Source organism: Pomacea canaliculata, linkage group LG7 (assembly GCF_003073045.1).
Source record: "Pomacea canaliculata isolate SZHN2017 linkage group LG7, ASM307304v1, whole genome shotgun sequence".
Lineage (NCBI taxonomy): Eukaryota > Metazoa > Mollusca > Gastropoda > Architaenioglossa > Ampullariidae > Pomacea > Pomacea canaliculata.
Genome location: NC_037596.1, coordinates 22,258,892 through 22,283,975, shown reverse-complemented (window position 1 = coordinate 22,283,975; position 25,084 = coordinate 22,258,892). Strand labels below are relative to the sequence as shown.

Below are 25,084 nucleotides of genomic sequence, written 5' to 3'. Positions count from 1 at the left end.
CTTGTCTCTCTCTGTCCCTACTCTCTCTCCCCGTCTCTCAGGGCGGTCCGTGTGGCGCAAAGGTTAGCGCCTGTCACCAATACAGTGACGATTGGGTGTCGTGGGTTCAGCTCTCGTCTCAGGCACTCTGTTCTTTCTCTGTATGTGGCATCTGTTTACAGTGCTGGCTGCCTTGCCGTGATATATCTTTAGTTTTTGACTCGGCGTAAAACACCAATCCTCATCCTCTCCGTCTCTCTCTTTCTCTCCAGATTTGCATGCACGCATACACAGCGGATAGCCTAATGGCTATGACTAGAGCACTGCCGTTCAAACCCAGATGCTGGACGGTTAGATGCTCCAGTAGCGCAGCAAGTTTGGGTACCTGACTCCACAGAGGGCTGAGCAGGGTAAGGCAGCGAGGGGGGAGGAGATGGGCACCAACCTCAAGAGTAAACCTGGCCCCGAGAAAATCAGCTCACTCACTCCCAACTACCTAAAAAGATTAGGAGACGACCTTTTTTTTAAAATAAAAAGCGTGCGTGCCTTAAAACCAGTGCAAAGTGGACGTTTGTTAATTAAGTATTCCCTCAAATCCCCGGACCCATTACATCTTCCAACGGACCTGGGGATCGTCTGCATAGTTTCACCTCCTAACGACACAGACATGGCCGCCATGTTGCATGAGCCATTACTACAGCAGAGGCAGACGACTCCACGTCAAACTGATGTCGACCGTTCATTTCATCGCCATGATCGTTCTGCTGGTACTGTGTAAGTAAACCTTGTCTAGCCTGTCGTAGTTATGACATCCATATGTCGCTTATGGCGAGAGAATAATAATATGTATGATGCCCTTGTCTGGTTGGGTTGTTTTTTCAAGTTTAAAAAGAAGTTATTCAGGGTATCCAAACAGTCCGGTATACATTGAAATGAAGAGCAACACTTTCCAGTCTGTACAGCAGTTTTGTTTCGTTTTTGTTTGTTGTTGCTGTTTGTTTGTTCGTTTGTTGTTTGTTTTTTTTGGTTTTTTGTTGTTGTTTTTTTTTTTTTTGAGGGGAGTTGTTCTTTGTCTTCAACATTAAGATTATCATCACAGTATTATAGCTACATTAGAGAAAAAACAGTACTCCACACTATCCACTAATTAGTAAAATAGTCAAGTCCTTTTCACTTTTGACAATACCATAACTTATTTGTTGGAGAAGGTATGGTTATTAATTTCGTCCCTGGTGACTTGTTTTTTATTGTGATTCATCGTCATTCATTATATCAATTCCGATAGTAAATCGTTTTCAAGTAGTAATGATTTCAAATCGATCTCTCGCGGTCATCATGTTTTTAGGTAAAAGAACTGCCTGGTGCTAGGTTTAGATAACTTGAAAATGATAATACTAACACTACTTTCAAACACAGACGCAGAGTGAGCATTAGGGAGTGCGAATGGACTTTTCGGATAAAAGAATCTGAAATTAAGAAAATTGCACACACTCCTTTCCGCTACAGATTGTATATGTCGATCGTTGGTTCTCCTCTACATTAAGGAAGTGTGTGACACTCCGATATCTTGTGAGAAAAGCTACTGAGATTACAGCTGTGCTGGGTACAACCCGGGGTAGGTGACTTTGAAATGTGGCTGTACATCAGTACTCGGAGATAAGTTTCATTAAAATTCCTCTCGTGTTTGTAGGAAGACGCCATCCGGCCAGACAGCAAACCGCTGAGGGGAAAAAAAAGAGAGATAGAGCTCATGGATGAAAGGGGGGAAGTGAGAGAAGGATAGAGAAAAAACCTGTTGATGTCTTAATTCACAGTCAGTGTCAGCAGCCTCATTGTAATCCATGCAGCTCGGTCGTTGTAAGCTCGCTAAAACGTTTACATTTTGGCGGTGGAGAAATGAAAGACAGTGAGATGATGATGATATCTTTGCCCAGAATTTCCAGCCATTATTTACCACACAATAAATAAATGTATCCAGCGTTTTTTTAATTAGCATAAGCTGTTAATGCGCATGATGATGTGTACTGATTATAGTTAGTCTTTTTCGTTTCCATTTCCGTCCACCAGAATTTTTCCTGAAATCTGCAACACTGCCATTCTAGCTGCACAAATAGCAAATGATCACTTCAATATATTTTTATTTATTAATATGTGTCTGTTTTTGTGTTAGATGATTCTGCAGGTGCTGATCCCTCTGTCTTATTTCAGTCGTTGCAGCAGCTGCTGTGGACAGGAGGACTGAATGCCCTGCACCACTCACCCCAGTCAATGGTGTCATCAAATGTTTGCTAAACGGCACCTCCCTGTGAGCTACCTTTGACCATTCTCTCATTATAGCAACAAATTATGTCATTCATGAATCAGTCGAGAATTTCAGTGCTTTAGGAAGTTAAAAAATTGAGCAGTAATGATTTTGGATTGAAATGAGAGTATCTGATGTGAATTAGATTTTTTCAATATATATATATAAACATAAAACATCGAATTATTGTTCTATAAGTACGTCAATCGGAGTTGATGTAGATCTGCTGGTAAGAAAGGTAAGAAATGAACGCCCAGGGGGATAATTAGTGCTGGTCACGTGATTCAATTCCTCTCAACGATGGCTTGAGGTCACGTGCACGTGCGGCTTCCGCTTCGTTGACGTATGTGGGGTGGTTGATGTACCCACCTCTAGATGCAGATGTTTATCTCAACAGAATTCATGGACTCAGGGTAGGGCTGCACAAATTGAATTACCAACTGATCGAAGGGCCTCACAAACCCATTATTTCTGCCACGTGGAGTAAATTAAATATGGCGGCGAACGTGATTACAATTCACCGTCAGCGAACACAACATTGTTTGGACATAACAAATAAACTGAACAGATATAACAGTATGGAGCTGTTTGGCACACACCGTTTCTTTTGTACTTATAATCCTAGAGTAGTAGATTCCATAAAAAAATTAGACTTTATTTTAAACAATCGACTTTGTGCCTTTCGGTTTATTGATCATTTGTTTTCGAAAGAAAACGAATATACGTGTATATACTTAACTGTTGTCAAATGCTGGCTCCATGAACAATCACTTCGCCAGAATGAATAAATTGGACTTTAAAAAGCTTCTTTTTTCCGATTATTCTTTTTGATAATTTCTCTGTAGTTTTAAGTTTACACCTTACTTTCTGACTGAATTATATAATTATATATATACAGTATATATATATATATCGGGAATTCCAGCTGCGCTGTATGTATGTTTTAAAAAAAACCTTAAAATCTGACATTCATGAATGTTCATGCTGTAGTAGTGATGCAAGGTGTTTATCTGGTCAGGGAGTGCACGGCAACATGTTTGGAAGGGTTTTCCTTTGAGTCCGGGCAGCGTGTTGTGACAAAGAGATGCAACAAAACCAGCGGTCAGTGGGAGGGCGATGTGGCAAAGCTTACCTGCATCAGTAAGAATCCGTTATTTCCACTTTCCTGTCGAAAAAAAAAAATTATGTTCAAAGCTTTATATATGTTTGTGATAGTTTCCTATTGTTTCTGTTTCCACCTAATGGTAGAACTAACTCATTTACCTAACAATTGTAAATGAAATGCCGCTTAAGACATTTTGCTCACATTTGGAATATTTATCTGGCTTGAACATGAAAATGGATATTTTACAATAAAGGAGCATGAATCAAACAAAGGGTTAACTGATTTTGCGAAGTCTGTGTGTGTTGATTATAACAGTTTCTCACAAACATGTTGATAGCTTACACGATGGCGATGACCGACAGAATGTTGCCATGATACACAATATAATGTTCTCCATTTAAGAACCCTGCTTGCAAAGACTTCTTATGGGAAACGACACCAATGAACTCCAAAATTTCACTGCGTCTTCCTCTCTACCCGGGGTAGTCTTCGGTCCAGCAGCAGCACTGTTCTCCCGGGAGGGAGCCTGGAGACCGTCTGAAGACGATATCACACAGTTTATTCAGGTGCTGTATGTCTACAACATACTCTTCCTTTCCTTTCCTTTTGCTCTGCTTCATTCCTGTCTATATGAGTAGGAAATTAAGTAATTACTTTTTTTAATAGAAAAAAAAACTGTAGCTGAAATCTCTTTAAGAACAAACACGGAAACCTATAGGATATAACTCAAACCTAAACGTGGGGTTTTGTATTTTAATCGAAGCTTTAATAACAGTTAATATGACATTTATTAACAGTTAATATGACATTTTACTGTCTTAGTCTTCAGTAATGTATTCTGAGGTTTCCTTTTTTATTTCAGATCGACTTAGGTAAAGCTTATCACGTGACCCATATTGTCATCCGTGGAGATGAAGCAGGAAGCTACGTGTCGTTATTTCGACTGCTACACAGCGACGACAACATCCGTTGGCATCCCTACTCTGAAGACAACATCGTGGATAAGGTAGAGCATGTTTCCAACAAATAACTTGAATACAAAATGTGATGTTCTGAAAAAACTTATTTTGCATAAAAAGATATTATTCCCAAATGATAAGTTTTATAAAAGATAATGTTCGAAATCAGAATTTACATAAAATTTTAATGATCCAAACTACTATTTATGTAAAATAGAATGTTCCTGAACTATATTTATATAAAATAATGTGCCAAAAATAGAAGGAATACAAACATATAATGTTTCAAAAATATGATTTACACAAAAAAACAAATAATTTATAGACGTGAACAAGAAGTGTAAATAGTTTTTCAACAAATCGGCAATGTTTAGTTTTTCTCAGGCAATGTGGACAGTCAAACAGATCGTACAATACTGCTGACCCAACCTTTAACCGCTCGCTACATTCGTCTGAACCCTCTGTCCTGGGAAAACCACATCGCCCTCAAGATCGACATCCGTGGCTGCTCCAGCACAGAAGGTCAACATTTGTTGTTTTTTCATAGTGATAACACTTAATCCTCATAAACAAACTTATACGTAATTTAGAGACGAAACTAAAGATGTCTGACTATTTAAATTATTTTTTCATTGTTTCCATATGATCAAAGTATTTTGGAAAACGTTTTCAAAATCGTATTCATCACTCATGATTTAAACTATTCTGGTATAAACGTTCTAACGGTATTGAGATTTAAGCTCCGTTGGTCTTTTATTTCAGATGTGACCCCATCATCAGGTTGGTCGATCTTTGTTACCCGGTAATTTATCTATATGATGCTTAGTTTCACTTCTTTCTTTCTTAGATAACGTGAGTACCCCACTCCCCACCTGCGTCCTTAATTATAATTTGATCCACAGATGGTATCTCATTTGTCTGGGGACAGGTTTATGTTTACACAAGCATTAACAGCAGACTTGTAAGGATTTACTTTTATACATCGACACCTCTTGTAAACATATACAGTGATACCTCGGTTCTCGAACATAATTCGTTCCGGGAAGACGGTCGAGAACCAAATTGTTCGAGAACCGAAGCAATGAAACCCATAGGAAATAATGGAAACTGGATTAATTCGTTCCAAGCCCCAGAAAATGCCTATTTACTGGCCTAATTTGTATATAATATGTAGAAAAACATGAGTTTTTATTGTTTTGAAGGAGAGTCCTCTTCAATAAAAACAGAGGGTAACTGCTCTTCGGGTGTTTCTGTTCTCTGTATCTTTTGCTGAGGAGAATCAGAATCTTGCTCTGCAGTTGCTTGTCTGATTTCTTTACGGAAGAATTTGTCAATTGTTTTCTGTTTTTTTCTCCTTTGCAAAATTTTGCGGAAAGTGGACATAACATTGTCATTAAAAATGTTAACTGTTCTATTTGCTACCACTTTATCAGGGTGATGTTGTTCAAAAATTTGCGATTCTGCCCATTTTGCACACATTTCATGACTCTCTCCACAAAACGTCACTCTCTCTCTCTCTGCACTCACACTGATGACGCAAGCAAGGCGCGCTGGGCAGAATGAACGCCATTCGGCTCAACTCGGCTCATCTCGGACGTTCGGATGTTCGAGTTCCAAATATTTGTTCGGATTCCAAGACAAAATTTTCTCGAATTTCCTGGTCGAATACCGATTTGGTCGAAAGTCAAGGCGTTCGAGAACCGAGGTATCACTGTATATGTACTTGAAATGTGACCCGATGGGGACTGTCGTTCTTGTCCACTTCTAGCAAAGCGCATGTTTGCTAAATTAACCCATAACAGCCCATTACTCTTTTACTTCTACATCCTTCGACTTCACCTGTCCATGGAGACAACAACCAGCGCACCTAGGAACCGCTGACGCAGTATCACCATAAGCGCCAACGACAACCACTACGGACAACACACCCACGGCCTATGGATGTTCCCCACAAGCAGACAGAGGAAACATGTGATCACTTGGGTAGATGCACCGAAGACGATGTGTCATGGCAATAAGACTGTTTGTGCCACGAGACTTTATCCATGATTCCAGAGACGAGGATTACCAACGTCCCACCGCATTTATCGTCTCTGAACCAACCATCGCGAAAGAATGAGGCCATGTGCCTGGGTTCGCTTGGCTAGAACTGTTTTGACATTTGATTGGCTTTTGCAGGGGATAGCGCGAACGCAGTCCCCCTTACGCACAAATTACGCACTCGAGTCACCCGCATTTGGGGTGATCGCAGGGGTCAACCCGCCCGCAGTGCAATGGACAGGCCTCGCCCTGGGAAGACCCCCTTGGTGATCAGGGTACCTCCCGTGCCAGGTAAGTATGATTGATCAGGCTGTGTTCACCGCCCCTCACAAACTATTTGTGGGCTATTCAGTGGTGCTCTATGGCGTCTTGTATATATATATACAGTTTTCTTCTTTCAATACTTTTGTTTAGTTAGAAAACTATATATTTGAAAACAGATTGTATTGCTGAATGATTTCGTTATTTCATTTGAAGTGTACGACAATAAATATGGCTTAAATGCCTCAAATAAAGGGAAAACGAGAAAAGTCTAGATAACTGGAATCTTCCCGCCATTAGAATATTAGGGTTACCTCCCCTGCTTAGACCTCTACAGGAGTCAGACCAACGACGTCACAGCGGTGTAGTAACCAGTTCCTCAACTCTTATGTTGGCGGTTAAGAAAAAGGTCGTTGTTTCACTCCAAGTGAATTATTTACCTTACTATCTACCTCTTGGTACTAGCGTATGAAACTACAGGTTAAAAAAAAAGAGGAAGAGAGCAAGAAAACAGATTGCCAACATCATCGAAAAAAAAAAACCACTTCGAAATGGTGATGGGAACAACAGGTAAAAGTTTATGTTACTAAAGAGGAAAAACTATAAAATAAAGAAATGAAAAACTTTTGCCTACAGCACCCGGTGTTCCCAGGCGGTCACCCATCCAAGTACTAACCAGGCCCGACGTCGCTTGACTTCGGTGATCGGACGAGAACCGGTGTGTTCAACGTGGTGTGGCCGTAGGCGAGGAATTGTTGTTTAGAAAAGTTTATAAAAAAAACTAATTATAATAATAAATGCAAAATTTGTAAAGCGCATACTCACATTCCTCAGAAGTAAGTTCTTAACGTTTACAACTTGGCACAGAAACACATAGCAAAAACTCTAAGTGTGCTACAGGCCGTCACATGCACAAATTCCACGATCAACAACAGAACAACGGATTTATTTTTAAGAAAGAAGAAAATCAGCGCAAAAATAAAATAATAATAGAATGCACAAGCCAGTCTGTTGTGTCAAACACAGAGTGCAACATAAGTCACACACAACATACACCTTGTACTGGCAGATATAGTATATTTGATTTTTTATGTGATTTTTCTTGTGCTTTTGGCTTAGTGAAAGTCCACAAACCCTCCCTCGTCACAAACACTTTTGAAATAATTGGAACTTGTCCAATATTTTATCTAACTTTATTGCTTCAAATAGACCAAGAGGTAGATAGTAAGGTAAATAATTCACTTATAGTGAAAAAACTACCTTTCTATTTACCGCCAATATATAAGAGTTGAGGAACTATAATGACTACACCGCGCTATGACGTCGTGGCAAGGTAGATAACCCTAATATTCTAATGGCGGGAAGATTGCAGTTATCTAAACTTTTCTCGTTTTACCTTTATTTGAGGCATTTAAGCCATATTTATTGTCAAAATCTTCAAATGAAATAAAGAAATCATTCAGCAATGCATTCTGTTTTGAAATATAGAGTTACTAAACAAAAGTATTGAAAGAAGAAAACTGTATATATATAAGACGCCTTAGAGCACCACTGAATAGCCCACAAATAGTTTGTGAGGGACGGTGAACACTGCACAATGAATCATACTTACCTGGCACGGGAGGTACCCTGATCACCAAGGGGGTCTTCCCAGGGCGAGGCCTGTCCATTGCACTGCGGGCGGGTTGACCCCTGCGATCACCCCAAATGCGGGTGACTCGAGTGCGTAATTTGTGCGTAAGGGGGACTGCGTTCGCGCTATCCCCTGCAAAAGCCAATCAAATGTCAGAAGAGTCCTAGCTAAGAGACCCCACTCACCCGTCACATGGCTTCATTCCATCGTGATGGATTTGTGCTCGGTTGCTTCACAGACGATAAATGTGGTGGGGGGTTGGTAATCCTCGTCTCTGGAATCATTGGTATGGTCTCGTGGCACAAACAGTCTTCTTGCTATGACACATGACTTCGGACAACATGACCTCGGTGCATCTACCCAAGTGATCGCGTGTTTTCTCTGTCTGCTTGTGGGGAGCATCCATAGGCCGTGGGTGTGTTGTCTAAAGTGGTTGTCGCTGGCGCTTATGGTGAGACAGCGGTTCGTAGGTGCGCGGGTTGCTGTCTCCATGGACAGGTGGTGTGGTTCGGGGTGGAGCAGGTGTCAGGCGTTGGTCGTACTGGCTCACCTTATGAGTATCTGGGCTCTAGGGGCTTTCTCGTGCAGTTTATTCTCATGAAATTCTGTAAGCCCACGTTGTCTCTATGCAAGGTAGTCTACAGATAATTTTATAGAGTTTCCTAAACTCTAGTCGCTCGTCTACGGCCATACCACGTTGAACACACCGGTTCTCGTCCGATCACCGAAGTAAAGCAACGTCGGGCCCGGTTAGTACTTGGATGGGTGACCGCCTGGGAACACCGGGTGCTGTAGGCAAACCTTTTCATTTCTTTATTTTATAGTTTTTCCTCTTTAGTAACATAAACTTTTACCTGTTGATCCCATCACTATTTCCAAGTGGTGTTTTTTTTTTCGGTGATGTTGGCAATCTGTTTTCTTGCTCTCTTCCTTCTTTTTTTTTTTTTTTAATGATGATGATGTTTGTTTATAATGCGCAGGTATCCATTCAAAAGAATGCTCAGTGCGCAGCAAAGACAAAATAAAAAATAATAAAATAATAATAATAGATGTTTACATGGCGCTATTCCCAAGTCTGCTCAACGCGCTGTACCAATCCGACAAGCATGTATAACACACACACACACATTGAAATGCACACATGCAGTCCCCGCCCCCAATCCACACACACACGCACGCAACTATAATAGAGAAAAGTGTTGATAGCTGGGATTTGAAGCCGCCATGAGGGCAGTGTCAGCACATGGGGCAGCTGCGGACGTCGGTTCTCAAACCAGTTGAGTGTCTAATGGACTGGACAGCCATGGAAACTTCCAGAGTCCGGCATGCACACACAGATTGCTGGCAGAGGCGTCGCCTCAACACCAAGGCCGTGTACAACAGTTCACAAGACCTCAGAAGGTTTTAGTCCACGCTGCTGATACACGTTGATCCTGAATCCAAAATGTAACGAAGCGGTTCAAGATGGCAAACTGTCAAATGTGCAAGTGATGGAAGTGGAGAAAATATTTGTGTAGAGATCGCTAGTCCACAAAGCCATGCGACGAATGGCACAAGAAACCGTACCTTACTGCAGATATGATTTGATCTGGCGCTTTATGAATTGCCGAGGACTGGTGTAAGCTTCCTTAGAATAGAATATCACAAAATATAGATTACTAGAGTGTTTTTGTTTTGTTTCTTTCTTTTTTTAAGAGCACCAAATCAACAATCACAACGATAATCGCAAATGGTAGATGGAGGCCAGTTCCCAGATTGTACAGCGTAGGTCTACACAGTAGGAATCTTTTCACTGACGAATGGCGAGAAGAAGCCGTTACGAAGACGCTGGCTTTCGATGGGACAACAGAAGGCCGTAGCTGAACCAATAAGTCCGCAGACAAGCAGATCAAATTGAATAGTAAGACGAAGAAGCATGTAACAAATAATATGAACGAAACTCACAACAGGTTAACAGACAACAACAAATACTGAGAGCTCTAGTCCTCTCGAGCCAGACAGCGAAGGGACATCACTCTCCTAATCTGTAGTTTCATACGCTATTACCAAGAGGTAGATAGTAAGTTAAATGATACACTTGGATTGAAAAAACGACCTTTTTCTTAACTGCCAACATAACACTGATAAGAGTTGAGGAACTAGTAGCTACACCGCTGTGACGTCGTTGGTCTGACTGCTGTAGAGGTCTAAGCAGGGGAGGTAACCCTAATATTCTAATGGCGGGAAGATTGCAGCTATCTAAACTTTTCTCCTTTTACCTTTATTTGAGGCATTTAAGCCATACTTATTATCAAAATCGTCAAATGAAATAAAAAAAATCATTCAGCAATGAAATCTGTTTTCAAATATAGAGTTTTGTAACTAAACAAAAGTATTGAAAGAAGAAAAACTATATATACAAGACGCCATAGATCACCACTGTATAGTCCACAAATAGTTTGTGAGGGGCGGTGAACTCAGCATGGTCAATCATACTTACCTGGCACAGGAGGCACCCTGATCACTAAGGGGGTCCTCCCAGGGCGAGGCCTGTCCATTGCACTGCGGGCGGGTTGACCCCTGCGATCACCCCAAATGCGGGTGACTCGAGTGCGTAATTTGTGCGTAAGGGGGACTGCGTTCGCGCTATCCCCTGCAAAAGCCAATCAAATGTCAGATTAGTCGTAGCCAAGAAAATCCGCTGAACCGTCACATGGCCTCATCCCGTCGCCATGGATTTCTGCTTCGTTGGTTCAGAGACGATAAATGCGGTGGGAGGTTGGCAGTCCTCCTCTCTGGAATCATGGATAAACAGTCTTCTTGCCATGACACATCGTCTTCGGACACCTCGGTGTATCTACCCAAGTGATCACATGTTTTCTCTGCTTGTCGGGAACATCCATAGGCCGTGGGTGTGTTGTCTGAAGTGGTTGTCGTTGGCGCTTATGGTGAGACTGCGTCAGCGGTTCCTAGGTGCGCGGGTTGTTGTCTCCATGGACAGGTGGTGTTGTTCGGGGTGGAGCTGGTGTCAGGCGTTGGTCGTACTGGCTAACATCGTGAGTATCTGGGCTCTAGGGGCTGTGTCGTGCAGTTTATTCTCATGAAATTCTGTAGAACCAAGCGAGGTCTCAATGCAAGGTAATCTACAGATTATTTTATAGAGTTTTGTAAACAATCATCTCTCGCCTACGGCCATACCACGTTGAACACACCGGTTCTCGTCCGATCACCGAAGTAAAGCAACGTCGGGCCCGGTTAGTACTTGGATGGGTGACCGCCTGGGAACACCTGGTGCTGTAGGCAAACCTTTTCATTTCGTTATTTTATAGTTCTTCTTCTTTAGTAGCATAAACATTTACCTGTTGTTCCCATCACCATTTCCAAGTGTTTTTTTGTTTTGTTTTGTTTTGTTTTGTTTTGTTTTGTTATTATGCTGGCAATCTGTTTTCTTGCTCTCTTCCTCTTTTTTTTTTTCATCTGTAGTTTTATACGCTATTACCAAGAGGTAGATAGTAACTTAAATAATTCACTTGGATTGAAAAAGCTACCTTTTTATATACCGCCAACATAAGAGTTGAGGAACTGGTTACTACACCGTGGTGACGTCTTTGGTCTGACTGCTGTAGCGGTCTGAGCAAGGGAGATAACCCTAATATTCTAATGGCGGGAAGACTGCAGCTATCTAAACTTTTGATGTTGCACTATTTGAGGCATAAAACCCTGATTTTGCTACAATCTTAAATGAAATAAAAGAAATCATTCAGCATTGCATTCTGTTTTCAAATATAGAGTTTTGTAACTAAACAAAAGTATTGAAAGAAGAAAAACTATATACACAAGACGCCATAGAGCACCACTGAATAGCCCACAAATAGTTTGTGAGGTCCGGTGAACACAGCATCTTCAATCATACTTACCTGGCACGGGAGGTACCCTGATCACCAAGGGGGTCTTCCCAGGGCGAGGCCTGTCCATTGCACTGCGGGCGGGTTGACCCCTGCGATCACCCCAAATGCGGGTGACTCGAGTGCGTAATTTGTGCGTAAGGGGGACTGCGTTCGCGCTATCCCCTGCAAAAGCCAATCAAATGTCAGATCAGCCCTAGCTAAGAAAACCCCCTCACCTGTCACGTGGTCTCGTTCCATATTGATGGATTTGATCTCGGTTGGTTGAGAGACGATAAATGCGGTGGGAGGTTGGTAATCCTCGTCTCTAGAATCGTGGGTATAGTCTCGTGGCACAAACAGTCTTCTTGCTATGACACATCGTCTTCGGACAAGATGACCTCGGTGTATCTACCCAAGTGATCACGTGTTTCCTCTGCTTGTGGGGAACATCCATAGGCCGTGGGTGTGTTGTCTGAAGTGGTTGTCGTTGGCGCTTATGGTGAGACTGCGTCAGCGGTTCCTAGGTGCGAGGGTTGTTGTCTCCATGGACAGGTGGTGTTGGTCGGGGTGGAGCAGTGGTTGGTCGTTGGTCGTACTGGCTAACCTCGTGAGTATCTGGGCTCTAGGGGCTGCCTCGTGCAGTTTATTCTCACGAAATTCTGTAGAACCAAGCGAGGTCTCTATGCAAGGTAATCTACAGATTATTTTATAGAGTTTTGTAAACAATCATCTCTCGCCTACGGCCATACCACGTTGAACACACCGGTTCTCGTCCGATCACCGAAGTTAAACAACGTCGGGCCCGGTTAGTACTTGGATGGGTGACCGCCTGGGAACACCGGGTGCTGTAGGCAAACTTTTTCATTTCTTTATTTTATAGTTTTTCCTCTTTAGTAACATAAACTTTTACCTGTTGTTCCATCATCATTTCCAAGCGTCTTGTGGGTGATTTTGGCAAACTGCTTTCTTGCTCTCTTTCTCTCTCTCTCTTTTTTTTAATCTGTAGTTTCATTCGCTATTTTCCTCTCGGTTTTTTTGTTTTTACTTATACAGTTTTGCATTGAAATGATAGTTATTTACTGTATGTTTGCGGTAGTGCCCTTATTAAGCGCGAGGCCGTGATTGCGGAGGATGTTTAGCGAGCATAAATAAAAACAAGAAAAACTTGTAATCTGGTGACATGGTTACACCACTTCGTATTGACCACACAATAAACTTGGTCTACAGTTTGAAGTGGACGTAGCGTGGGGTAGAGCCTCGTGGTTGTTGAACTGTAGCGTTGGAACACTCGTTTCGTACAAGCGCGCAATCAACGGTGGGATGGACGCTGAGGGTAAAGGTTACAGGCGTTACGTCACGACCGCCGCCATCAGCACTGCGCTCGGCGTAAACCCTTTGCAGTGAATGGGAAACAACATCGGTGGCTGCTCCTCTTCCTAAAACTGATGACAGATGAAATAAATTATGGCCCAGCGAGACGACTGTGGCATATACTGTATATTATTTCTCGGATATGAAATATAGAGGAATATGAAGATGTTCAATAAGCGAAATACTTTCATTTCAGAAGAAGGAAGGTGCAAAGTGCCGTTTCCACCCGACAAAGGAGCTGTGAGCTGTGAGGGCAATGTATCTCGACAGTAAGCATCAACAAGAAATATTTCTAGCTTTTGATAAAAGTCGTTCTAATACCAAATGTTCTGCAATATGTTATCAAAATTATTACTACTATATCAAAGTCAAACTAGTATGTGACGGTTCACGATCCTATTGTTTGTTTCCTCCTAGATATTTATAAATACTAGTTATCACTGTTATGGTATACAAAAGAAATCATCCTCGCCCAAAAAGTAATTTCGTGTTCATAGAATTAGTTTATATAAGAGCAGTCTCGCAACTGTCGTAACAAATTAGAATGATTCTCCTCTCATCCTTACAACACGACCTAATCTTGTTTAATTTTTGTTTATCTTTATTGTAGAGTGTGCACTGCATTCTGCCTTGGAAATCTTGTGTTTGAAAACAAAGGGCCGGCCATTCATTACTCGTGTAATGAAGAGAGCGATGAGATCAGCGCCAGAGGCTTCCCACCCTGTATCGGTGAGTTCACAAAGAAAAAGTCGCATACTCTCACGACTGTAGCCAATGAACTTTGGTGTTGTTGTCGTTTTTTTATGAGCAACATAGATAAACATAGAAAAAATACACAGGATTTCTTTTTTGATACCTCGGAAATAATGGGAAACGATTTTACTGTGTCATGACTATCTATAAGCTTCAGGATGAACTTCTTTTACGTTTTATGTTCACATCATAAAAATTACATCTACCTGTGATTGCCATGTTTTTGCAAAATTTAATTATGAAATTCTCTTTCACCCAACCCACTTTGCATCCCCGCCCCTACAAAGAGAGAAATGGGAGAGAAGCATGCTGCTGACTGACAGGATTACTCCCATGCATGAGTTGTCCTTACATAATAATAATAACACTCATTTTACACAATGGTCATTGAGCACTTTCTTTGTTTCTTGGTTGTCCCACGAAATCACAATATATCCTATTGAAATTTTGCTTTTTATTTCAGAACGAAATACTACTACGGTTCCGTTTGTAAATATTTGTAAGTACATGCATTTGTATAACGGCGTTTTACTGCAATATACCAAAATTAAAAATGATTACAATTTCAAATATTGTTGTTTACGATTAAACAATTTAGCATGATAGAACAGCGAAAAGAAATCGGTGAACTGTTCTGTGACAGTGTTGTGCTGCATGTTGCACAGATGTAAATAAGTCGGCGTAAATAAAGTCCATAATTACAGAAAAAATAACTCATTAAGTATTTCTTGTTTAATTATTTTCCTTGTTAGCCGGATGATGTATATTATTTCAGCTGGATCGTGCATGTTTGAGGAGATCGACTGTCTGAATGTTGCCAGCAGTAACTACCAGTACTGTGGCAGCTGCCATCACTTTAGCACCTGCAGCAGCGGCTACCTGTACGTCCGCGCATGTCCGGAACAACTGGAGTATGACGCGAGGAAAGGTCAGTGCGAGTACAGGTCATCCACGTGCAGCACGAGTCACGTGTCGCGTAGAGCACAAGTGTAGCCGCGGTATTCACAACCTGTCAGCAGCAGACTGTTGATGACAGTTGAGGGATGCAGTTAAAATATTTGATGGCGTATACCTGACAGAAACACTTGAGAGCTGGAGGGCGACTAACATCTACACATACAGCAACTCTTGTCTGAGTGAAATTATTTGTGATTTTGTAGCCAATTTAATCAGTATACACCTTTGGATGCATATAATAAATTATTAGCATATAAGTGAAAGTAATTATTATTGAATTTAATAGTCTATGATTTTTTGTGCAATAAAATCAAAATTTAATAAATTCATCTGGCTGCATTTGTTTCATTCATAGGAGTTTATATAAGTGCTAAAAACTAAGAGAATATAGGAGAGTGACTAATTAGCAGCAAGCACACTAATACAGGTAGAATATGTCACTCTGTCTTTATTGCAATTGTTGATTAATTTTACATACACTTGTCAAGTGGTTGTGGGCAAGGCTTTAGAAGTGACTTTTTTCCAATATGGCGCTTCAGTCCAAACGCACTTTGTGAGAAAATGTTTTGGAAATTCTACAATCCTACGGATTTTGTTGTACCTACGATCTGCAAAAAGAACCAGAACACTGCATTCTTTACATCTACAGCTTCTGTTTAATCGTAAATTGGTGAAAAAGATTTTGGTAAATTTTTTTTTAATTCTTCAGAACTGCATACCTTGATATTCCATATCCCATAGCATAGGAAATATCGTATCAGATCATGACTAATTAGGGAAATTTTTTGTTTTTAAAAAAGAGGCTTACATTCTAAAACACAAGCATAAATCGACTTCAATGCCATCTGCCCCTTCAACCCTGCCTGATAACTGTGCTGATAACAGATGACTGGGAGCAGTTGTACGGTGATGACAAAATGGCGATCGTGTGGCAGACAGTTGCACGTGTGATGTACACGTGTGATGTTTGTATTGTCTACGGTCCAGACATCTCACACAACCTTCGCATCACCAATTTACCAACCTCATCTTTTCCTAAAACTCTTCACTCATCAAAGTTTGTATATCTGGAGTTTGCAACCCAATAAACAGACTAAGTCATCATTTGGGTTACCAGCGCGATTTGCAGAAAAAATACTATGTACACAAACGCATACACACATATAATTATTATAAGTATTTGTGTATATTACACAGAAAACAGTTAAATATATACATAGAACACAGGATCTAAAAAAAGAAAAAGAAAATAAGTTGACTGATCAAATAGAAAGGTCGATTGTGTGTGTGAGAGACGATTCCATGTCTTGTGAGTGTGTTTACTGTGAAATTAGAATGCACGTGTGAACATGCGAGGATACACAAACGCATGTACATTTACTCATACAAGCAAGCGCGGAAAGTATGAAACTGCTCTTTGCAAACATGACGAAGGTGTAATCTTACTAGAGATTATGCAATCATGACTATAGGACATGCAACAAACTAACGACCAACCACAGAGGACACTCGACAAAACAGTAAACAGAGCTCAGTTTATATGCGTTTCTTTGCACAAGTAGAAAACATCTTGAGTGACCTAAGTAAAAAATAAACAACAACTAAATAACGTGAATTGTATGTTGAATAATGTGGTGGATGGCAGATGCTGGTCAATGTTCGAAACTCATCTGGTAGAGAAAACATTACACAAGTATTGCCACGTGGACTAGCCAGTCAATATAACAACTTAGCTTATGAAGCCAACATAATAACAACTTTACAAAGTCTATGTTAAAGATTTGTGTACTAGCTTACAGATGTCAACTATCTACTCTAGCATCAGACTTGTTCACTGGGCAGTAACACCGACGACTGTCAACTGAGCCCTACCTACACAACACAGCTTTCGCAGTACAACTACAACTCTAAGAAGAAATTATTATCTTCTCATTGCAAATGTTTTAGTGTTAGTGCTTGAAGAAATGAGACCTCGATCTGTATGTCAACAACCATAATATACAATCGAACCCGGATAAAACGAACAGGGGTAAGTAAGGGTCTTCTTTTCTGGAGACATGTTGTGAACAGTAGATGACAGTAAACACAGCTCACAACAAAACAAATTATGTCCAAACGAATTTTTCTCTCTTAATTTTATCTACAAATCAGTTACAGTAACTGAAATGTTTGTCTTATCCGGGTGCGACTGTTACTTCAGATAACAGCGATAGTAAATGCCGAAGACGGACCACTCGTAGTCGGGTAGGTGAGTGGGTCTTTGTCTCAGGCGTTATCACATTCACGGGTACCGAGATATCCTCTCGCTGCATACTTTCTATTGCAGGTGCACCAAGCAGCTCCACGGGTGTCAGTGCCACCATCACGTAACCGTTACAGGTGTCAATCCACATGTCACGTGGTTCTTACAGGCGTCAGTCCGCACAATCACGTAGACCTACCTCACAGCCATCAACCCTCACAAAAGCTCACAAATATTCGCTCCATTCCGCACAGGTGGGAGATATTGCTTCCATTCGTTGTTGGTTTACAGATGCGAGAAAACTGTAACATATCCCAGGTCGCCAAAAGGAAATCGCCGTAAGAAAGGACATCACAATGCACAATGTTGTTTTTTTTTTGAAAAGAAAACTCCATGGAATAAATATATCCTGCATGTCAGTGAACTTTGGCAGAACGTCTGGAACTGCACACCCAGGTGAGAAGGCGGTGTCAGGCAGGTCTGTCACGTGTCAGGCAGGTGGATAAAAGGAGGGCAAGATATGCAAGGAGGATCGGGGTAATGGTGCGGGGCAAAGTTCTGCTGGAGGAGTTTTCCTGCCCCAGGGAGGTGCCGGGCTGTATGGTCTCCTCCACCTGCACCTGTGAATTCCTCGTGTCTGGAGGCAACCGTGAGTAATGGACTTCCGGTCTGTCGGCGATGTCCTGGTGTCTCTCTCCATGAGCTGCAGACAGAGTAGTGTTCAATTCAGAAATATTCTCTCATCCACTCAGTCGTCAGTAGGACAATACACCCGGGGTACATTGTCTAGAAAAATTCGCTACAACGAACCCCGGTGGTTAGAATGACCAGCATCTCCCGGGTAGGAGCCTGAGCTCATCGCATACCTGTGTCGTTGCCGGTCCTGAAGATGAAGATAGAGGGCGCTGAGGCCCCCACGTTGTTGTGCGCCGTCATGTTGACGCGGTAGAAGGTGTTCTCCGACAACCCGGATATCACCAACGTCTTCGCCATCCGCTGCACTGTCACCGGGTGTTCCGGGCCGATCACTCTCTCCACTCGAACACCATCCTCGCCTTCCCGCACGGCGACCTTTGACAATAATTCAGTGTCATTAGTTTTGGAAACAGTTACATTATTTGTTTTGTGTATTTTCTGAAGTATTTTGCAATTTACGTGAACAATACTTGTTATATGATGATTGTAATTCCTGTTGCATGCTGGGATAAGAATTTATTTTGCCAAGTGACATTTCGCGAAGAACATGTCTTAATGATGGCTACCACCTTCTCCACAATCATCGTTTACCCACCTAACATCGCCACTACACATAGTATGGACAAAATAATTTCTTTAAACACACGCTCCCTCTCTCTCAGTCGCACGCACGCACACACACGCGCGCCTGCGCATCCGTGAATAAATGAAAAAAGAAAAAGAGTTCTGATGCCACTAGCAGATACACATTTTCTTCACATCCTAAAGTGGATGATGTGTCCAAAGAACTCAGTGACCCTTACAGCAGCATAGCTCAGGGTGTAGTTGCTCAAAGGTGCGCCGTGTGTGACGGGGGCTAGCCAGCGGAGGACATAGGCTCGAGGATAGTCCCCCTGGGGTGGAGAAACGAACTGGACTGGATCTGGAGCGGCTGTGTAACAAATAGAGAAAAAACTTTGGTAACTGTGTAGACCAGCAATTAGTAATTAAATTCACTACTTGCCATACACACATACTTACCTACACACACACACATACTTACCTTATTTCTCGTGTTATTCTCCTAGCACACACAGTTGCTGTCACGTGATGCCCCCTCCCAGCAAACACGATGCTCACTTACCATGAAGCGGGAGAGTAGTGGTCAGCACTGTGGCCTTGCTGTTGGCCAGGGTGTTGGACAGGTGCATGACAAGTCTGTAGGTGTGGCCTGGCTGCAGGCCGGTCAGGTTCCACTTCTGATTCGTTTCGCTTGTTCGAGGCGTGATAGCTGGGAACATGTCAAGTAAACAACATGTTTACATTGTTTTTACATACAACACGAAATATGTTTTAAACTCATCGCAAATGTAACTCTGAATGAACAGAAATATTCTGTATTGATCAGCTGACCTTTGGATTCCAGTGTCATGAAAATTGGAAGGTAATGTCTATCTCGTTCTCTTCCCACCTCCCGTCTTCTCTCTCTCTCATTCTTTCTGCAGTATGCTGCCTGGAAGGCAACATATTTTTGTGTCCTAATTTGCTGTACTTATATATATATATAACATTTTTCCCATTGCAGTGTGTATGTTGTATTATTATTTTACATCCCTTGCCGTGAGTCGACTGGCTAAGCAAGAGTTCAGTTGATGTTTGTATACATGTCTTTGCTGTACTCTGTGAACATGTCGCAAGGACAACAACTCTGATGTTTGTTTGAGTGGCGTGTCGTTGCTGCACATGTCGGGTGCACACAGTGTTGTACTGTGATTTATCTTCTCTACATTAGGAACCATTTGGATGCTCAGGAGAATGATAACAGCGGGTGTGGCGGGATGAGAAGTCTTAGACAAGCAACAAACAAAACACAAATATCACAAAAGATCAGAAAGTAGATAATCCAAAGCAAAAAAAAAAAAAAAAAAAAAAAAAAAAAAAAAAAAAAAATCAGAGATATGGTGGGGTGGGTTGCTGGAACCCACATTAGTCCTTCAACATATCCAGCAATACAAAGTGTGGATGGTAGTTCCCTTCTCATCACATGACCTTTGACCCCACTAAAACCTCACCTTAATCAATCAACTGTCGTGTCTACCTCCACAGAACACCCCGGGTACAAGTTAAAGATCAAGAAACCAAGAAGTATACAACACACTATGATGAGATGCTGTAGCTTGTGTGTGTATCCTGGGCTCCTGGGCCATAGTCATGAAGTCTATGACGATGACTAGCCACGGTAAGCTCCCCTTGTCCGCTTAGACACAATGAACCACTTACATCAGAGCTCTTGTGGACATGGGACTACTGTGCCTTTGCCTCTACACTCCTTATGGAAATCATGAATTATTTTGAGACTGGATACAAATGAAAATGTCACTGACACTGAGCTCAAAGCATACAAGAAGTTTCAACAGCAGACGAAAGTGCAATCAGCTTTTTTTTTTTTTCAAATTTCTAGGAGGCTCTAAAATGTTCGGCGAAAATTAACTTGTTGGTAATTTAATTTTTTTAAACCTATTTCAACACCGAACGCGCTTCTAGGAAAGTGTTGGGCTATTGATCACTGTTGCTGTTTTCTACTGGTGATCAATGTTGCACGATTTTCTGCCATTGATCAATGTTGTGTTGTTTCGGTTTGTTATTTGTGTTGTTTCTGTTTGTTATTTGTGTTGTAACTCTTGTCCCCTGCTGGTCAGCCTTGTGTTGTTGGTGACTGCTCACCAATGTCCTGCTGTTGCCCTACACTGTGTTGTTTCTTGCTTCTGTTCTATATTGTCTCATTCTAGTGTGATCAATGATTTCTCATTCTCTGCTATTGATCAAAGATTTGGCCTTCTCTAGTATTGGTTAATGTCTGATTCTCTGTCATTGATCAATTTTCATTTTCTCCAGTAATGATGGGCTCTGTGTCCTTGTCCACTCATGTTCCCCAGTCTTCTGATCCGAGGTGGAGATAGACAGGTCTGGTCGCTGTTGGCAGGAGCAACTTTCATACAACATTGGCATGATTTCTCAAACATCCTTCCGGTTCCCTTTCGTTGTATCAAACTCACAAGTCTGAGGTAAGCTTGGCCACCATTGGCAGACCTCAGCACCCTCTTCCAATGCCGTAGCTATGAAGCGAAAGTAAGTCGTTCTCGAGGGCAAAATAGGGAACTCAAGGAAAAGTATCCTGTTTCCGAAGTTCAAAAGAGGCATCTAGACCCGAGGGTATTATTTCATATTATTTTACCCCAGGCCACCTTTGCCACAGCTTTATAGCTACGGTTCCAAGGGTAAAACAACATCATCGGGGTCTGGACACAGATTCATAATTCTGGAAACAAGACTCTTGTCCTTTGGTTAAGCATGTTGCCCAGGGTAAATACTTACATCTCTTCATGAAGACCGTCCCTGAACAGGAAAAAATGTTTACATAGAATGCTTATAGACAAGTAAAATGCGTGATTGGCAAGAACGTGAATACATTTTCAATCTTTGAAAGGAGCTGTGCACCATACATATGGTTAATTCAAAACACTGCTGTTGTTACATTATTTGAAGAGATAATGAGCTGGTGACAAGAGACTGCTTGGGTAGCTTTTATATTGAATGCAACAGGTTAACAAACGAGGTAATCTGAGACTTGGTGAGGTTCACACGCACAAAACAGGGGACACAACCCGCTGCATGCATGCTAATTTGCAATGGGGAAAAAAAAAAGAACGAGAGAGAGAGAGAGAGAGAGAAACACAACAACACAAATATCTTACATACACAGACACACACACACTCTCTCTCTCAGACTCTCTCACACACACACACACTCACACTCTCTCTCACACACACACACGAGGGTGTTTTGTCCCTTTTCCACAAGAAAATCAATGCCTCGGAGAAGAAAACTTATTAAGAGTGCGTTGTAGCGTGGTCTGCAAGAAGAAACTTACAGCTGAGTCCTTTCTTAACTTTAGCCATTTTTTTCCTTGGGTTCTTTCCCCTCCATCTCTTTCTTTCCTTTCTTTCTCTTTCTCTCCTCCTTCTCTTTCGTCTCTTTTTTCTCTATTTTTCCTTTTTCTCTTTTCTTGTCTCTCTCTCTTGTTCACTAGCTCACTCACACACTGTGACGTACACGTATATTTATATGTAGATATTGCATACACCATCGAACAAACACACACACACACTGACAGAAGAGAACAGGGGCAAGAGACGGAATAATAACAGCAATTTTTCATGGTGAGCGGATAAACAAACAACTGTTTTGTTTTGTTACCTTTAGCCCTTGTCATAAACAACGGATGAGACTAGCTACAAAAGTAGAATAATAACAAGATGTATGAAGCAATAAACATTCCAAGTCGACAACTAAATACTTACCTTCATCAAACTCTTTGATTTCCTCCAGACTTGTGAGGTCTTCATAGCGAGTGACGATTCGGTCCGCCGGGGGAATCCCCATGTATGGCGGCATGGTTATTTCCAGAACAATCCACGTGGGCCTCTGACTGTCGATCCTCACCTGCGGGGGGTCCGGAGCTCCTGTAAACATCCATATTATCTCATCTCAGGCAAATGGACCATAAAACACATACACAAGTCCATCATAGACAAAGACAAAGGACGCAGAGAGTAAAAGGTCTAAGGTCAGGGAGCTGACAGGGAGCATATGGCAGTTTAGTTTGGTCACAAATGGCATTAGTCGTCTTCCCGACAGAAGCCCTAGATGATATTGTAATAAATGTTTGTTGACTTGGTTGGAGAAGGGCCAATAAACAGGCGTGCAGTCAAGCGTTGAAATTAAGTTTATTGGATCCCATCCATCATAAAAAGATGGTCTCACAACTTTTTTATATTTACATTGAAATACGTTCATATGAAAACTACTCAGCTGTCGAGTAGCCTTTGAGGCAGATCTTAAAATTTCAGCAGAAAACTGTGAGTTTCGTGTAAGTAAAACTACTGACAACACACAACCCATTGAATTATAAAGCTATGTCCGATAACCTCTGTAGCAAGAAATCAGTGTCGCGTTCCCTCCCCTTCGGAAGTCTACAGCAAGAAAAGAAGAAAGAAGAGTAACTCACTTCCTTCCGTCACTGTAACGGATGCAGTTGTCTGCCCTACAGTGTTGGTAGCTGTGCACGAGTAGTTGGTGTAAATATCTGTTTCGTTTGACGCCTTCTCTGGGTCAATCTGAAGCAACAAAAATTATCATCAATCATCAATCATCAATCATATATCATCAATCAATCAATCATCTTCTTCTTCTTTAGTTTTCTGCCATTTTCTAGGATGCTGTACTTGCATAGAGGACTTGATAATCTTCGCAACAAAACTATTTATTTACCTTAGTGTCTAATCGCCTCACACTCAACGACACTGTAGCTGAGTTCTGCTCACTGATTAATGTTTACACCAACACGTAGAAGGAAAGATTCATGGAGAAGTAATCATATAAGTGTTGAATTTATAATTATTTATAATACAACGATAACTTGATCTAGCTAGCTTCGAACCGGGAAGCATCCGGTCTCTCCTTCCCCTAACCGCACGGACAAGACGCTAGGACAACAATGGACTCATCAACTAGTCTTACTTTCAGGGTAACATTTGTAATCTCTTCATGCGTGTCAACAAACATGATCCAGTGACTATTCGGGCCGACAGTCTGGTTGTCATGGAAACAGGATACGCGTGGGGGTGGCGTGGCTTTGAATATCATGTGGATGTCCGGCACCTTGCCCGCCCAAGCCACCACCACAGGTTCTGGAACTGTCGCAATGGGAGCATCTGGAAGGGAAGACAAAATAAGTTGACTTTTCTGTATGAGAGAAACGTGTACAGGATTGTGCCCCTCCCCCCTTTCCACTCAATTGTAGTTTGAAACATCTGAAAACTGTTGCGACTAAAGTTATTCTCAAACCTGACCTATGCTGTTCCCTTTGAGACTGGTGCTGTTATTTGTTTGTTTGTTTGTTTGTTTGTTTGTTTGTTGGTTTGTTTGTTTGTTTGTTTGTTTGTTTGTTTAATTTGTCTCGGTACTCCATATATGTCTATGGTTTTAAAAGTTTATTTTACAAGTCCTGACAGTGTCGAGGTCCATCTTGACCTTCCCCCAAACTCACAGATGACGCTGAGGGCCAGAATGGCGCGCGCTGACCCCGGGTCGTTGGCGGCGAGACACAGGTAGAGGCCGGCGTGACCCGGCTGGACGCTGCGGTAGCGGAGCTCACTGACCGTGACGGAAGTCACACCCTCACTGGTGCTGGTGAAGACATCATAGTCCATCGTGTTCTCTGATTGCGGTGCTGCAGTCACCTGCACAGGTGAGTCTCAGTTGAGATTATTCGCATGGCAACGACAATAATAACAAAGACTTTTATTTTCACCTGTAGTTTTATAACGCCAGGGTAGGAGAAATAAAAGTGTGAGAAAATAAATAATTATTACGCTTGCAGCATTAATTATAATAACACTAGAAAGAAACGTAAATGAAAAGAAGAAGTAAAAAGTAAGAAAAAGATGAAATTGAGACAAAAAATCGTGTATGGTTATTGTAGTTATACCTGTCCGAGGAAACTATTCCATTTTTTTAAGTGAATGTTTCCCTGTCAGCGGCAGACACTAGTGAAAAATTTCAAAAAAAGTGTGAAAGTGATTTTGCGATTTTTTTTCAATTGAACAAATTGTGAACCGACATCTCTGATTGGATCCTGTCGTCAAATGGAGCGAGTCTAGAGAGTAAAGCTACCACTAGCTCGCGCTATTTACAAACTTTATGTGAAATGTTGGGGACTAGGAATAGAAGAAAGGCCTTTCAGTTTGCTTGTTGGTGACACAAAATCAATGAACTTGCAAACATCTGCCAGAGGAATGTTATTTCACCTTTCGAGCAATTAGTTGATGAGCCTCGAGCCTTTATACTTTCTATCGAATGCCGACTGTCTCGGTGTCGA

The 25,084-nt window shown here is 41.6% G+C and overlaps 2 protein-coding genes and 8 non-coding genes across 10 annotated transcripts in view; 7 read left to right on the top strand and 3 right to left on the bottom strand.

The window, feature by feature from the left end:
- The first annotated feature begins 631 nt into the window (after window positions 1-631).
- Window positions 632-15,486, top strand: LOC112569629. Its single transcript, XM_025247470.1, has 11 exons — window positions 632-753; window positions 2,188-2,284; window positions 3,300-3,421; window positions 3,789-3,952; window positions 4,249-4,392; window positions 4,720-4,867; window positions 5,108-5,125; window positions 13,713-13,785; window positions 14,127-14,245; window positions 14,733-14,768; window positions 15,045-15,486. The coding sequence occupies exons 1-11, from the start codon at window positions 663-665 to the stop codon at window positions 15,260-15,262; spliced, it is 1,230 nt and encodes a 409-aa protein (XP_025103255.1). The 5' UTR covers window positions 632-662; the 3' UTR covers window positions 15,263-15,486.
- Window positions 6,521-6,684, bottom strand: LOC112569713. Its single transcript, XR_003100521.1, has one exon. It is a non-coding gene; the product is annotated as a U1 spliceosomal RNA (small nuclear RNA).
- Window positions 7,274-7,392, bottom strand: LOC112569703. The gene has a single exon (XR_003100514.1). It is a non-coding gene; the product is annotated as a 5S ribosomal RNA (ribosomal RNA).
- On the top strand, window positions 8,251-8,414 carry LOC112569712. Its single transcript, XR_003100520.1, has one exon. It is a non-coding gene; the product is annotated as a U1 spliceosomal RNA (small nuclear RNA).
- Window positions 8,959-9,077, top strand: LOC112569701. Its single transcript, XR_003100512.1, has one exon. It is a non-coding gene; the product is annotated as a 5S ribosomal RNA (ribosomal RNA).
- Window positions 10,751-10,914, top strand: LOC112569714. Its single transcript, XR_003100522.1, has one exon. It is a non-coding gene; the product is annotated as a U1 spliceosomal RNA (small nuclear RNA).
- Window positions 11,443-11,561, top strand: LOC112569717. Its single transcript, XR_003100524.1, has one exon. It is a non-coding gene; the product is annotated as a 5S ribosomal RNA (ribosomal RNA).
- Window positions 12,168-12,331, top strand: LOC112569711. The gene has a single exon (XR_003100519.1). It is a non-coding gene; the product is annotated as a U1 spliceosomal RNA (small nuclear RNA).
- On the top strand, window positions 12,881-12,999 carry LOC112569718. The gene has a single exon (XR_003100525.1). It is a non-coding gene; the product is annotated as a 5S ribosomal RNA (ribosomal RNA).
- Window positions 15,487-16,642: 1,156 nt separating the features above from the next.
- The window catches only part of LOC112569077 (fasciclin-2-like), a 31,136-nt gene continuing 22,694 nt past the window's right edge, over window positions 16,643-25,084 (bottom strand). The window contains exons 5-12 of the mRNA XM_025246740.1: window positions 24,254-24,446; window positions 23,725-23,918; window positions 23,213-23,321; window positions 22,506-22,667; window positions 19,288-19,434; window positions 18,968-19,095; window positions 18,335-18,539; window positions 16,643-18,171 (exon numbers count right to left, since the gene is read on the bottom strand). Coding sequence (XP_025102525.1) covers window positions 17,939-18,171; window positions 18,335-18,539; window positions 18,968-19,095; window positions 19,288-19,434; window positions 22,506-22,667; window positions 23,213-23,321; window positions 23,725-23,918; window positions 24,254-24,446 — 1,371 coding nt within the window. The 3' untranslated portion in view covers window positions 16,643-17,938. The remainder of the gene's footprint in view (window positions 18,172-18,334; window positions 18,540-18,967; window positions 19,096-19,287; window positions 19,435-22,505; window positions 22,668-23,212; window positions 23,322-23,724; window positions 23,919-24,253; window positions 24,447-25,084) is intronic.